This window comes from Martes martes (genome assembly GCF_963455335.1).
Source record: "Martes martes genome assembly, chromosome: 15".
In the NCBI taxonomy this organism is placed as follows: domain Eukaryota; kingdom Metazoa; phylum Chordata; class Mammalia; order Carnivora; family Mustelidae; genus Martes; species Martes martes.
In genome coordinates this window covers 69,037,119-69,049,202 of record NC_137903.1, presented here as the reverse complement: position 1 = coordinate 69,049,202, position 12,084 = coordinate 69,037,119, and the positions used below count along the sequence as shown (strand labels likewise).

The 12,084-nt window shown below is 56.5% G+C and overlaps 1 protein-coding gene across 1 annotated transcript in view; it reads right to left on the bottom strand.

Annotated features, from left to right (window-relative positions):
* Positions 1-12,084, bottom strand: part of ADCY10 (adenylate cyclase 10) — a gene marked incomplete at its 5' end in the record, with an annotated part of 70,058 nt that continues 57,974 nt past the window's right edge. The window contains 8 exons of the mRNA XM_080824355.1: positions 1-395; positions 851-1,039; positions 4,138-4,333; positions 5,953-6,070; positions 6,912-7,027; positions 7,910-8,006; positions 8,085-8,289; positions 11,454-11,610. Of these exons, the coding sequence (XP_080680481.1) occupies positions 234-395; positions 851-1,039; positions 4,138-4,333; positions 5,953-6,070; positions 6,912-7,027; positions 7,910-8,006; positions 8,085-8,289; positions 11,454-11,610 (1,240 nt within the window). The 3' untranslated portion in view covers positions 1-233. The remainder of the gene's footprint in view (positions 396-850; positions 1,040-4,137; positions 4,334-5,952; positions 6,071-6,911; positions 7,028-7,909; positions 8,007-8,084; positions 8,290-11,453; positions 11,611-12,084) is intronic.

Genomic DNA, 12,084 nt, shown 5'->3' with positions numbered 1-12,084 from the left:
CGTGAGTAACCGTCGGTTTAATGGGCTCCCCGGGGTCTGTCCGCGCCCCGGCCGCGTGGGCCGCGTGGGCCGGGCGAGCCGAGGGCGAGAGGCGGTTGGGCGAGGCGGGCAGGGCGGGACCCCGCGGGCTGACCCTCCGGCAGCGGCGGGGGACGCGGGAGCCCGGGGGCACCGGCCGCGGGGAAGGGGTCGGGCCGGGTCCTCGGCGTCCGGCCGGAGCTGCCGTCGCGGGGCTAGAACGGGTCGTCCAGGATGTTGACCCGCATGATGAACTTGTTCTTCTGCACGTCCCGCGCGCTCGCCTCGCCGGCCGCCACCTTCTCCCAGGGCGGGAGGCGGGCGAGCGTCTGCGCCCAGCGGTCGTCCGTGCGCTCCGAGCTCGAGTACCAGCGCTCCTGGCGGGCGAGGCCGAGTGTCACCGCGTGCGGCCGCGGCCGGGCTCCTGCGGGGTCCCGGCCCTCGAGCCCCCGGAGCCCCTCGAGCCCCCGGAGCCCCGCGCGCCCGCGGACAGACGCCCACCCGGCCCGGCCGCCCGCGCGCAACAGCCCCGGGGAGGGCGCGGTGGGCGCCGCGTGTGGCTCGCGCCCGGCAGGGGCTCCCCGGAGGCGGGCCGGGCCGGCGGCAGGATGGGGCCGCGGCGAGGGCCGCGGAGGGCGAGGGACGGAAGCGGCGCCAGCGAGAGACGCTCCGCGGGCCCCGAGGGGAGGACGGGGACGCGCCCGGGGCCCACCGCCCGCAGCCGGTCCGGGAAGGCCTGCGGGCCTGGGAAGCCGGACCCGCGAGCTCCGGGCCGAGGAGGGCGGGCGTCCCCGCCCCGTCCCCGTCCCGGGCCGGCGGCGGCCGCACCTACTTTGCTCATGTCCAGCCAACACCTCTCCAGCACGTTCCCCTGCGTCTCCGCCAGCTGCAAGGCCGTGTTCAGGAACAGGTCGCAGTTCTGCCCGTCGCCCATCAGGATGCACGCGTAGGCCATCAGGTGGTAGAGCCTCGGGTAGAAGACCGGGCCGGTGGTGTTCTGGGCCACCAGACTCTCCAGGCTCTGAAGGAGAGACGGCAAATGCGAATCAGAAGCAGTCGCGGGCCGCAGGGAGGGCTCCCGCCCAGACGACCTGGGAACGTTTCAAAGCTTCAGGCCATGTGCGTTCCAGAGGCCTCGTGGGAAGCCGTGGCCAGGAGGGGACACGCGTAGGGGCGTAGTCTCAGCTGTCCACCCAGACCAAGAGTGAGAGGTGGGGGCTCGCTAAAAAACTCTTTTATTCTGATTACCAAAGCAAGAGAAGTTATTGTTCAGAACTCGGGAGCACAGAGTAAGAATTTCCCATAAGCCTAGCACCCAGAAAGAGCTCCTTGTCACACTGGGTCACACGCCTTCCCACTTATGTCTCCGTCCTTCCCCTTCTCTAAAAAACAGAAAAACGAACAAAATAAGCAGGCTGGATGTGGCCTGATAAGAAGCAGAGGTACGCTTTTCATGTTGTGACAGAAGACGTGTCCTCTCCAAGTGTCATCTCTCAGTCCCAGCCAACGGCTACCCTCTAGGAATGTCGGCGTAGAGTCACCAGATACACCAGTTTTTAAAAGAATCGGAAACTCAGAATTTTTCTGTCGACTATCCCAGTGTTTAAATGCACCGTGTCCAGCTTAACCAAGACTTCTTTGTGAAGTATATATAGTTTTTCTTTGGGGGGAAAAAAAGGTTATTTATTTATTTACTTGGGAAAGAGAGAGAGAGAGAGAACAAGCTGGGGGGAGGGACAGAGTGAGAAGCAGGCTACCCTCAGAGCAGGGAGCCCACCCCAGGGCTCGATCCCAGGACCCCAAGATCATGACCTGAACGGAAGGCAGATGCTTAACAGACTGAGCCACCCAGCCGCCCCTGCATATAGTGTTTCTTTTCTCCTAGTTTTATAATGCTATCAACCTGAGATCAACATCTTTATAGATAAATTTTTTTGCCATCTGATTATTTCCTTGCGATAATCCCCCGGGAGAGAATGAGGCGATGAAGGTATCGGAAAGCTGTTTTGCCCTGGAAAGTTTACGGGGGTCTCTCAGAGTAACGATGGGTCTTCCTCACGTCTTTGCTAATTTCACGGTCAGTGAACTAGCGTCTTCCTGTGTTGTCGCACTTACTGCAGTATTACAGAGGCGGCCCCAAAACGCTGAGGTTTCTGGACTGACCCGTTCCATATCCATTTAGTCCATCGATTATTTAAGAAATGAAACATCTAGGGACTCCTGGGTGCCTCAGTCAGTTAAGCATCTGCCTTCGGCTCGGGTCACGATCTCAAGGGGCCTGGGATCGAGACCCACGACGGGCTCTCTGCCCCGCGTGGAGCCTGCTTCCCCCTCCGTCTGCTACTCTCCCTGTTTCTCTCTGACAAATTAATGAGTAAAATCTTAAGAAAAAAAAAAAGGAAATGAAACATCTACGGTGAACAGGACATGGTTCTGTGGGAGACACTCTGCTCTCCATCCGTGGTCCTGTACTCTGTTGGCTCCCTCCGTCACGTCTTCCCAGCCCCAGGCCCCGTCCCCTACCTGCTTCTCCAACTGGGAGAAACCCCAGACTCCTCGGGAGTGCAGAGAAGGGTTTTCTCATCTTTACTCTAAGCCTGGTGGCGCCTGCGGTATTTTGAACGGCCCTGGCTTTGGGACGGGGAGTTTCATCGCTAAGATGTGCTTCCCTTTCAGCACCTGCTGGTTTGTCTAGTGGATCCGCACCTGGCACTTCGGCGGAACACATGGTGCACCTTTGCTAGTAACCGATCACTAGAAGTGATAGTGACAGTTGATTTGCTTGTCACAGGTAATGTGCCTGATACTTGAGAAGAGAGAGAGGACGTTGGAATAGGTCGCAAGCAAGATGGTTAAAGAAAATAAACAAACACCTCTTTCTTCTGAGCACTGTGGAGTTAAGCATGTCTCAAGTCCCTCATAAATCGTCCTTTCCACTTAGGAAAGGCGTTTACTCTATCAAATTACACGAAGTCACACAATACATAATGAGTCCATTATGCATGCTATCAAGCTGAGATCAACATCTTTATAGATAAATTTTTGTGGTTTTTTAAAATATTTTATTTATTTGACAGAGAGAGATCACAAGTAGGCAGAGGCAGGCAGAGAGAGAGGGGGAAGCAGGTTCCCTGCCGAGCAGAGAGCCCAACACGGGGCTCGATCCCAGGACCCTGAGATCATGACCTGAGCTGAAGGCAGAGGCTTAACCCACTGAACCACCCAGGTGCCCCTAATTTGTGTTAGTTAAGCTGTTAGGTTTGTGGTAACTGGGGACCTGACAATGGGGACCGGATACACCTGTGCTCAGTGTTTAAGAGAACAAGGCAGATAAGGTCAAGCCGACCCGGAGATTCAGCTCCTCACTCCCTTGGAGGGCTTGCCCTGTCCAGGCTGGAAACCTAGAGGCGGGCACCAGGTGTAACTTGCTCCCCCGTTGCACTCCCACAGCTGCACCTGCTGGTTACTACCTGTCAGCTGGCTGTTTTAATTATATGTGTATTTTTGCACTCAGCGCAATTTTGTTCAGTGAGTGGAAGATGCGCACATTCTGATGCTTACACTGAAGCGTTTGAAAACTTACTTTACGAGTTTGTTTGTTTTTTTTAAAGAAGTTCACTTAAAAGACACATTCAGGATCAGCTGAATATTTTAAACTTGCACGTGTAAAGACTTACCTACCAAGATGTCTATCACAGGAGCAGCAGGAAAATGCTACGAAAAAATTTCTGTCCGAGAACAGTTTGGCATAGTGTCCAACAAGATCTTTGAGATTTTATCTATAGGAGAAAACACTATGCTTCCCTTTAACTCGAGCCGTAGAAAACAATGTACTGACAGGAAACCATTCACAATATATTTTATTTTGATAGCACGTTTTATAAAAATGGAAACGTGTGTGTGTGCACACACAGAAAAAAACCTCAACAGCGGTGTCTCGATAGGTATAAAGTGGTTATCTCTGGGTCGTAAGGTTGTGGGCAATTGTTATTTTCTTCTGATTTGGAGGGTTACCTTAAAAATCCGTACTATGAACATGTAAGCTCTGGAATCCGAAACAAGAATGATCACAAGGAGGTAGACAGAGTCCACCTAAGGCGCGGCTCAGCCTGGACTCACCTTGAGAAGCTCGACGCCGCTGTCCTGGGCATTCTCGGACTGACTCTCGATCTGCTTTTGAAGGTAGAGAACTTCCCCCTCCATGTACCTACTGATCCCTTCGTAGTAGAGCGCGGTGGGCGTTCTTCTGGGCACCAGGTTTTTAGCTCTGCTGGAAAACACGTGGAAGCTATCCCAGTCCTGCAGCCGGGCGTACCTGCGGCAGCACAGAACCAGGACGTGAACCCGGGGCGCTCGGAATGGGCTGCGGCTCTGACCCGGGTCTCTCGGCAAGTCCAGCCCAGGACCTGGGCCGGGCAGCCGGCCGGGCGCTCCCCAGGGGGACCGTGGGCTGGGACGCCGGGCAGGATTAGAGTGCTCGGGTGCTTTGAAGCAAACAGGGTCCTCGGACGCTCAGGTAACATTAGCAACCAGTCATTTAACTCTTTGGGCTGTTGTAAAGCAAAGGCGGTCGGACGCTTGGGGCTAGAAATCCTAGAACTTAGACATTGCTCCAAGTCCGGAGAGAGGTGGCCTAGGCCAGTGCTACTCCAAGCGTGGGCCACAGACTGGGGTCACCAGTGTCACCTGGATGCTCTTTAGAAGGGCTCGAAGGTCCCCCCACGCCTGCGGAATCACACACAGGGGAGGGGGCTGGACGCTGTGTGGACGAGTGTGAACCAGCTGTGCCCACTGAAGTGTGACAAGCCCTGGCCTAGGCCACAGCTGTGGAAAGGAGGTAGCGCAGGATAAAAAATTAGGATGAGTTTTGGGCCTTAGATTCCTTGAATGCTAATGCACATGGGCAAGTGACTTGACTCTTTGGACTTGTGAGGGTGGTTAAGTTTCAGAGTTTGATTTCTCCCAGGGAATTTGTAACAGTTCTACTCAATCTTGGAACGGCTCTGGTGTGGGGCACTTTGCCTAGGAATGTCGCCCTGTTGCCAGTGAGTCTCAGCGCGACACTGACATACTGGACTAGAGGCTGCGTGGAGGAGACGGGAGGTAGACGGGCTGACGTGGGGAATAGCTGTGGGAGGACGTCAGTGAACGTTCTGGAACCTTGCTGCTGATCTGCTTCCTTGAAGGTAGGACGGTAGCTGCGGCTTTCCTGAGGGAAAAACTTGATGCGTTAAAGGCGTGAAGCCCCAGGCTCGGTGGGTTACTGGGTCGCCAAGGGTGCTGCTTCCCCTCTCGCGGTTTCCTTTCGTGTGCGGGAGCCCCGCGACCTGACCTCCCCTGCTTCCCTCACTGCTCCAGGGTCCGGAGGGACGGGTGGTCGGTGACGGCGGGACCCGAGGCGGGCGGGGTAGCCCGGGACCTGGCCCTCTCCGTCCCGAGAGGCAGGGCAGCCCGCCGGGATCTTCGTGCGGCTCCTCTCTGCCGCGTGGGGGCCAGAGGCCCGTCTCACTGGGCAGGACAGCAGCCTTCCGGAACAACCGCCCGCTGAGGAGTGGGCAGGTCTGATGCTGGGGTTCAGAACTAGGACGCCCGGCCACCTGCAGACACCGGCGGCGTCATTCCATCTTGGTGGGGGTGGGTGGGCGAATGGTGCTGTCAGGGTCTTCCTCAAGCCCCAAGCCCTCCCCAGAAGCAAGGCTTCTTACTCCCCCTCCTCACCACACCTGTTGCACCGGACACAGCCCAGGTGGCCTTGCTGGGGGGGGATGAACTAGGGGACCCCCGAGGCCCCTTCCAGCGGAAGCCCATGCTGCCGCCTTCAGTCTAGCTCAGGTATACATCGTCAGTTCTTTTTCTTTTCTAATCTCCTAGAAGTCGTCTTCAGGGTTCAACCTGTTCAAGTTCGGGACTTGGGTGATAGGCGACCCCCGTTACCAGATAGCCACGGAGGAGTAGAGACCCAGGAGGATTCCGCTCTGGAACTTGAGGATTCTGTTGTCTTCATTCTGGCGTATGAATTCCAAACATTCTTCAAACGTCTTATAAACAAACCCTAAAGAAGAGAGAAGCAGAAGAGCTCTGGTGGTGGGACGGGGTGGCCCCGCTCTAGCGTAGAGCCCCCAGGGGAACTTCCCGCCTGTGGGGAGAGCCCATAAGCTCTGTTTACTTTATGAATCGAGAGGGTCCCGTGGCAGGCAACAAGCTCGAGACCACACTGCCCAGAGGCCCAACTTCCACGCAAGCGAGTACGCACAGGCTACAATCCCACAGTGCCGGCCAGGCAGCAGGGGCTCTGACCCAGCCGTCCCCGGGCAGCCCCGCTGGAGTTGGCCTGAGTGCGGCCGGGGACCTGCCGTCTCCCCCCCCTGCCTCCCCCCTTGGCCGCAGCATCTGGATCCCTTCCCGGAATCACATGGTGGGGACTGAGTGCCGGCTTGGCACGCCTCGGTTTACTGTGGACACTGAGGGCTGCCTCCTCGGTGTAAGCAGGAGTGTCCAGGCCGAGCTGCTTTTCCAAACCCCCAACAGCTACCAGCGCCTGGACCTATTAGCCATTCAGCCCTTTGTCCTAAAGCACGAAGTCTTTAGTACGTCCTGCTAACAAGTCCTCTAGAAAAGGCGCACAGAAGACACTGTCGGTCCCTGCACTGGGGTGAGGTTGGTCTCACCCTTCAACTGGCAGCTCACACCCCACAGTTTCCTCGGGACCGAACTGTCCTCCTCGCACCTCCCATGGCTCCGCAGCTCTCCCACCACGCTCTGCCCTTCCCAGGCCTCGAGGTCTTTCCAGCCCGAAGCCTAGTGGTCTCAAGACCCCAGCCCCGACAGCTGCCGCGCCCCGCCGGCACACCCGCCGTACCCCCACTTTCCTGTACATCCCCAAGCAGACGTACCAGAATAAAGCATGATGTCCAGGCAGACAAAATAGAAGAACGCCTTGCTGAAGATGTGCTCCTCTGTCACCGAGAGGCCCCACAGCCGCCCCAGCACCTGGATCAGTTGCTTGTTTCTGCGGCAGAGGACGGTAGTGAGACCCGGAGGTGCTGGGAGGACAGGACGGAGCGGACCGCTGGCCTTGCTTCCGCGGGACCCACGACTCCAGACCTATACGGCCCTTACGCAGATTTCAGACCCACCCCCAAATCTCAGATGGGCTCTTTGCTTAAACTGCTGTCCCAGACCTTTGTATCAGGGCGACCAGAGTCAGGCCACGTTGGCTGGAGCTTCTGGTCCCGGGTGCTCTTCTCTGGGCATTTGCCTCCCCTGTGAGGCTTTGCCCTTTTCCTCCCGGGAAAGCCTGATCCCCACGGCAGCACGGCTGGCGGACCCTCCTCCGGTCCCTGGCTGGAGTAAACGGACTGGGGACGTCGTATGTGCGGGGGCGCCTGACCAGCTCGGTCAGGGGAGTGTGCGACTCTTGATCTCGGGGTTGTAAGTTTGAGCCCACGTTGGGTGTAGAGAGTACTTTAAAAAATAATAACATCTTAAAAAGAAAAAAAAAAAAAAGAACACTGTGCAAAGCAGAGGCATCCCAAAGACTGGTCATCAGTTGCACCTGTAAATCCTGCTCCTTAACCACCCAACGGCCAGGTAACGCGAGTCCTGGAAGCTCAATTACCATGGCTTCCTCCCTCTGGTTTTGGAAAGTGCGTTCAGCTAAACACCTGCTTTTCTTTTCTTTCTTTCTTTTTTTTTTTAAGATTTTATTTGTTTATTGGACAGAGAGGGACGCAGTGAGAGAGGGAACACAGGCGGGGGAGTGGGAGAGGGAGAAGCAGGCTCCCCACCGAGCAGGGAGCCCTATGCGGGGCTCGATGCCAGGACCCGGGGATCCTGACCGGAGCCGAAGGCAGAGGCTTAACCCACGGAGCCCCCAGGCGCCACTGCATACCTGCTTTTCAAGAAGAGAGATTTGCTGAGCCAGCAGAGGACTATGTAATGTCTGTTGGGGTTCCGCAGCAGTGCCCACATCTTGTGGGCTCGAGAGCCTGGGAAGGAAGTGGTTCCGGTGTACTCGAGGGTGTCCCCTGTATCCCGCGTGCCCCTTCTTGCCCAACAAACCTTACCTAAGTCAATGGCCAAGTCCAAGTGACCCATTAGAAGCTTGGTGTAGCCCAGCGTATCGGCCACATACGACACGATTTCGACGCCCGCGCCTTTCAGGGGGAGGTTGAAGATCTGCTCCATGGCCACGAGCTCATGTCTGAACCACACGCCCTGGTAGCCGGCCAGCTGGTGGTGCAGCGAGTAGTCCAGGTAGGCCTTGATGATCTGAAACGGCAGCAGCGGGGGAGAGGGGGCGACGCCGAGATGGAACTGAGGCGGGGAGCCCGGGGTCGCCGCCCGGGGCTGGCCCGTGGACGCGCGTTTACTAAGCTTGAGGGCGGAGCTGGCCCTTTGGGCGAGGCTCGGGCTTGCGGGCAGACATTAGCCTGGGTCTCTGCTGCCTGTTTATTGGACGATTCAGGACACGCTCGACGGCTCCCACAGAGTCCTTACGCCAAATAAAAGGATTTTACTTTTTGTGAACAATGAAAGCAGTGGCTTCTCTACGGGACTGCGCGACCGCAGAGCAAAAAGCTGGGCAGGGTTCGCTCCGGGGTGTGGTGCGCATCTGGGAGAGGAATCCGAGGGGCAAGGGGGCTTTACTTTTCACCTTCTACATCTCTGTGATGTTGAATTTTTATAGCAAGGACGTCTACTTCTGTTATTTAATCAACAAGAAAAGGGGGTTTGGCTTGTTTGCTTTCAAAAAGAGGAAAGCGTGGTTTGAACAGAAGTGAGAGACCTCCCGGGAAGTTGGCTGCTCCGTAAACAAGGCTTTTAAGCGGCCACGTTGCTCCAGGATATAAAAGCTTGGGGCCGGGCGAGGAGGCGGCGGCTCCTGCTCAGAAGGTTCTGCCAGCGGAAGGGCTCGCGGGAAGGGCCGTCCGAGGGGAGGAGTTCAGGACAAGGGGCTCCTTTCCCGGAATTCTCCAAGCCACACGTTCTGTGTTACAGACGGTACTGCGGGCACCTGTGCGGCCACAAAGCCCGTCGGAGGGGTTCTGTGCTCCCGATCTGGGCTGTGTTTGCGGTGGGGCTACCGGAGGGGAAGGGCCAGGAGCGGACTGCCAGGACGATGGCATGGCCAACGCTGTCACGGAGCCCAGGACCCCTCGGATTTGGACCCAGAGCACAGAGTCCAACTGCTTTACTTCATGGAGGAAGTATGAAGCTCGGAGGTTATGTGGCTTGGCGGCGGTCACGCCGCAGGTAGGGGAAGTTCTGGAAATCGCTCTCTCGGGGCTCATTCTGGTTCCTTCTGTTGTCCAACAGGGAGTGTCTCGTCTGCTTCTGAGCACCCAGGGGACCCCTTGCCAGGCTGCTCTGCCTTCGGCCACGGGCACATTGTTAACAAGCCTCTGTGGATTCACTTTCCAGTTTTGGCTTTCCCATCGCCGTCTCCTGTTCTTAAGAGACAGCCCCCAGCAGGGAGGGGACGAAAGGGTTTCATTCACTGAACGTTTGTCGAGACCCCACTATGTGCCAGATGCTGTTACTGAAGCTCAGGACGTGGAAAAGGTAACAGACGACGGCCCTGCTCGCACGGACCTGACGGGCCGGTGGTGGACGCAGGCGACCCACTAACGAGGGCACCGACAAGATGACGTCCGCCGGTAATAAGAGCTACGAAAACAGAGGGACGGGCTGGAGAGTCAGCGGGCGAGGCGGCCCAGAAAGGCCCATGGAGGAGGTGACCTCAAGCTGAGCAGCACAGAGCCTGGTAAAGGTCAGGGGTGGCACCGCAGCAAGGACCCTACCAGGGGACCGAGCTCCATGCTTGAGGAGCCGGAAGGAGGTCTGCTACGGCTGGGCTTAGTCGCCTGGGGCTACTGGAGGAGGCCGGGCAGAGGGCTGTGTTTGATGGGCTTTGTAAACATTTCTGGATCCTGGGGTACCGGACGGCCCTAATGCTGGGGACAGACTTACGGCTAGGAATCAAGTCCCTCCACCATTTATAGTGCCCTCAGCCATTTCCCTTAATTCCTGATAATCAGTCACTCCAAGAGGAAGTCACTGCCCCACAAGAAACCTAGACGTGATGTGCTTTGTTCCAAAGGGACCCGATCAATCTTTAGATGAAATGGCTTTAGCTCCGTGATCCTTGTTTTGTCTCCCGGAGTTTTCCGCATCTAGCTGAAGACTTCCCAGTTGATCATTTTGTAGGGGCCGAGGGCAGGTTGCTCCCAGATGGGCCATCAAAACCCAGCACGTTCAAGAAAAGCTTATTTTTAAGGCTTAAACAAATGTATTAGTTTTTTAAGCTGAAATAAAATTAACATCTGGTGTTACGCTAGTGTCAAGACAGGGTTCGTTACGCGTCTCTCGACTGGCCGCTTCGCTAGGAAGAGAGCCACTGACAGACCCTCCTCCACTAAGCAATTCCTCTGCACAACAGGGCAACACCCTTGTTTTCCAAACGTCTCCGCACCTTCCTGCTGACAGTCCTCCTCCCCTTGGTGCCCCCAGGCCCCAACCCCTCTCCCTAGCTCCTAGGGGGCCTCGGGGTGCCTCCTCGTCTTCGGAATTTCTTGTCTCTGTGGATCCCCACACAGATGCTGTTACACTTGACTTTCTCCTGTTAACCTGTCTCGTGTCAACTGACTCTTGGTCCAGTTAGAAGGACCCTGAAGAGGAGAGGAGCTTCCTCCTCCCCAACAACGTGGACTGTAGTTCCGCCAGGGGGTCCTGAGACCGCCCCAGGGACGGCACGAAGAAGTCCCAGCCACTTTCAGGATTTCAGGGCATTGCCGTGTGCAGAAGACACGGTGCCAGGCCAAAAGAACCCCAGAAAATCTTCAGAGGGTGGTCCTGTCCAGCTCCTCGAGGGCCTCTCTGCCCTTCACTGTCTTTGGGCTGAGGAGCAGAAGGACTGGCCGAAGACCAAGCGTGAGCTGTCACCTGCGGCCTCCTCCCTCCCCCACGCCTGGGGGGACACGTGTGACATTCTTCCAGGAATCTCCCAACTATCTTACCGTGAATGCCTTGCTGGGGGGGGAGGGACCACCTCAACTTGACAATGGCAAGGCCTGTGGTATCCTGTAGGTGTTTTTTAACGCGTAAATATCCTTTGAAACCTCCCTTTTTCCTACTCCCCCAACCCCATAGTCTATACTCAGGCGCCCCTCACAGCCCAGCTCTTTTTGCCCACGGGTCCTGTCCCGGTGCTTTAATAAACCACCATTCTGCACCAAAGACGTCTCGAAATAAAAAGCTCTGAGGTCCTCGGGAATTGTTGAGTCCAAAGTGATTCTGGGACCAGAGTGTCTGAGAGTGGCTGACCTTGGCAAACAGCCCAGCCCTGAAGGGCTTTATTCTCCACCTCCGTGATCTTGAAGAGTTTCCCTCTAAATGAGATGCAGACATTTAAAAAGCCTCTACAAAAACCCTACCTGGAAGTCATCTTGAGTTTCCAGGGCCGCGTTCACCTGCATCGTAGCCGCCAGGTGGCCGTAGTACTTGTAGTGGAAGAAATAATTCAGGCTGTAGATCCGCCAGAGCGCGGAGAAGCAGGCCGTCTGCCGGTAGAGCTGCGCCAGCCGCCTCTTCCTGGCACAGAAAACAGACCCGTGGGACCGAGAAAGAAAGTGTCGTCGCCCGCGTGCGAGAAGGGAACTCGGGGCCGGAACCCTCGCTCCTGGCTGGGAGGTCTAAGCTGGAGGGAGCCGGTAAAGCCCAGGCACCTGAAGTTTGCAGGTGCACCTGCATGCGCCTGATGCAGCACATTTTCCCCCACCGAAGTACCGACTTTGTGATGATTGGTTAAGATAATTTATGCGAATCACTTGTCCCCTGTCAGGTCATCGCTACTTAAATGAAGTTATTTTAGAAGCAAATTTATATAATTCATCCCATTGGATTCTGAGAACAAGCCTAGAAGAAAGGGACAAATAATGAACCCCATTTTACGCAAGCAAGTGAGACTCAGACAGGTTAAACGACTAACCCACAGTCACACAGCCAGAAGGGGCAGGGCTAGGGCTCTGTCCCCTTCAGCCTGGCCACTCCAGGGTGTCCTGTCCT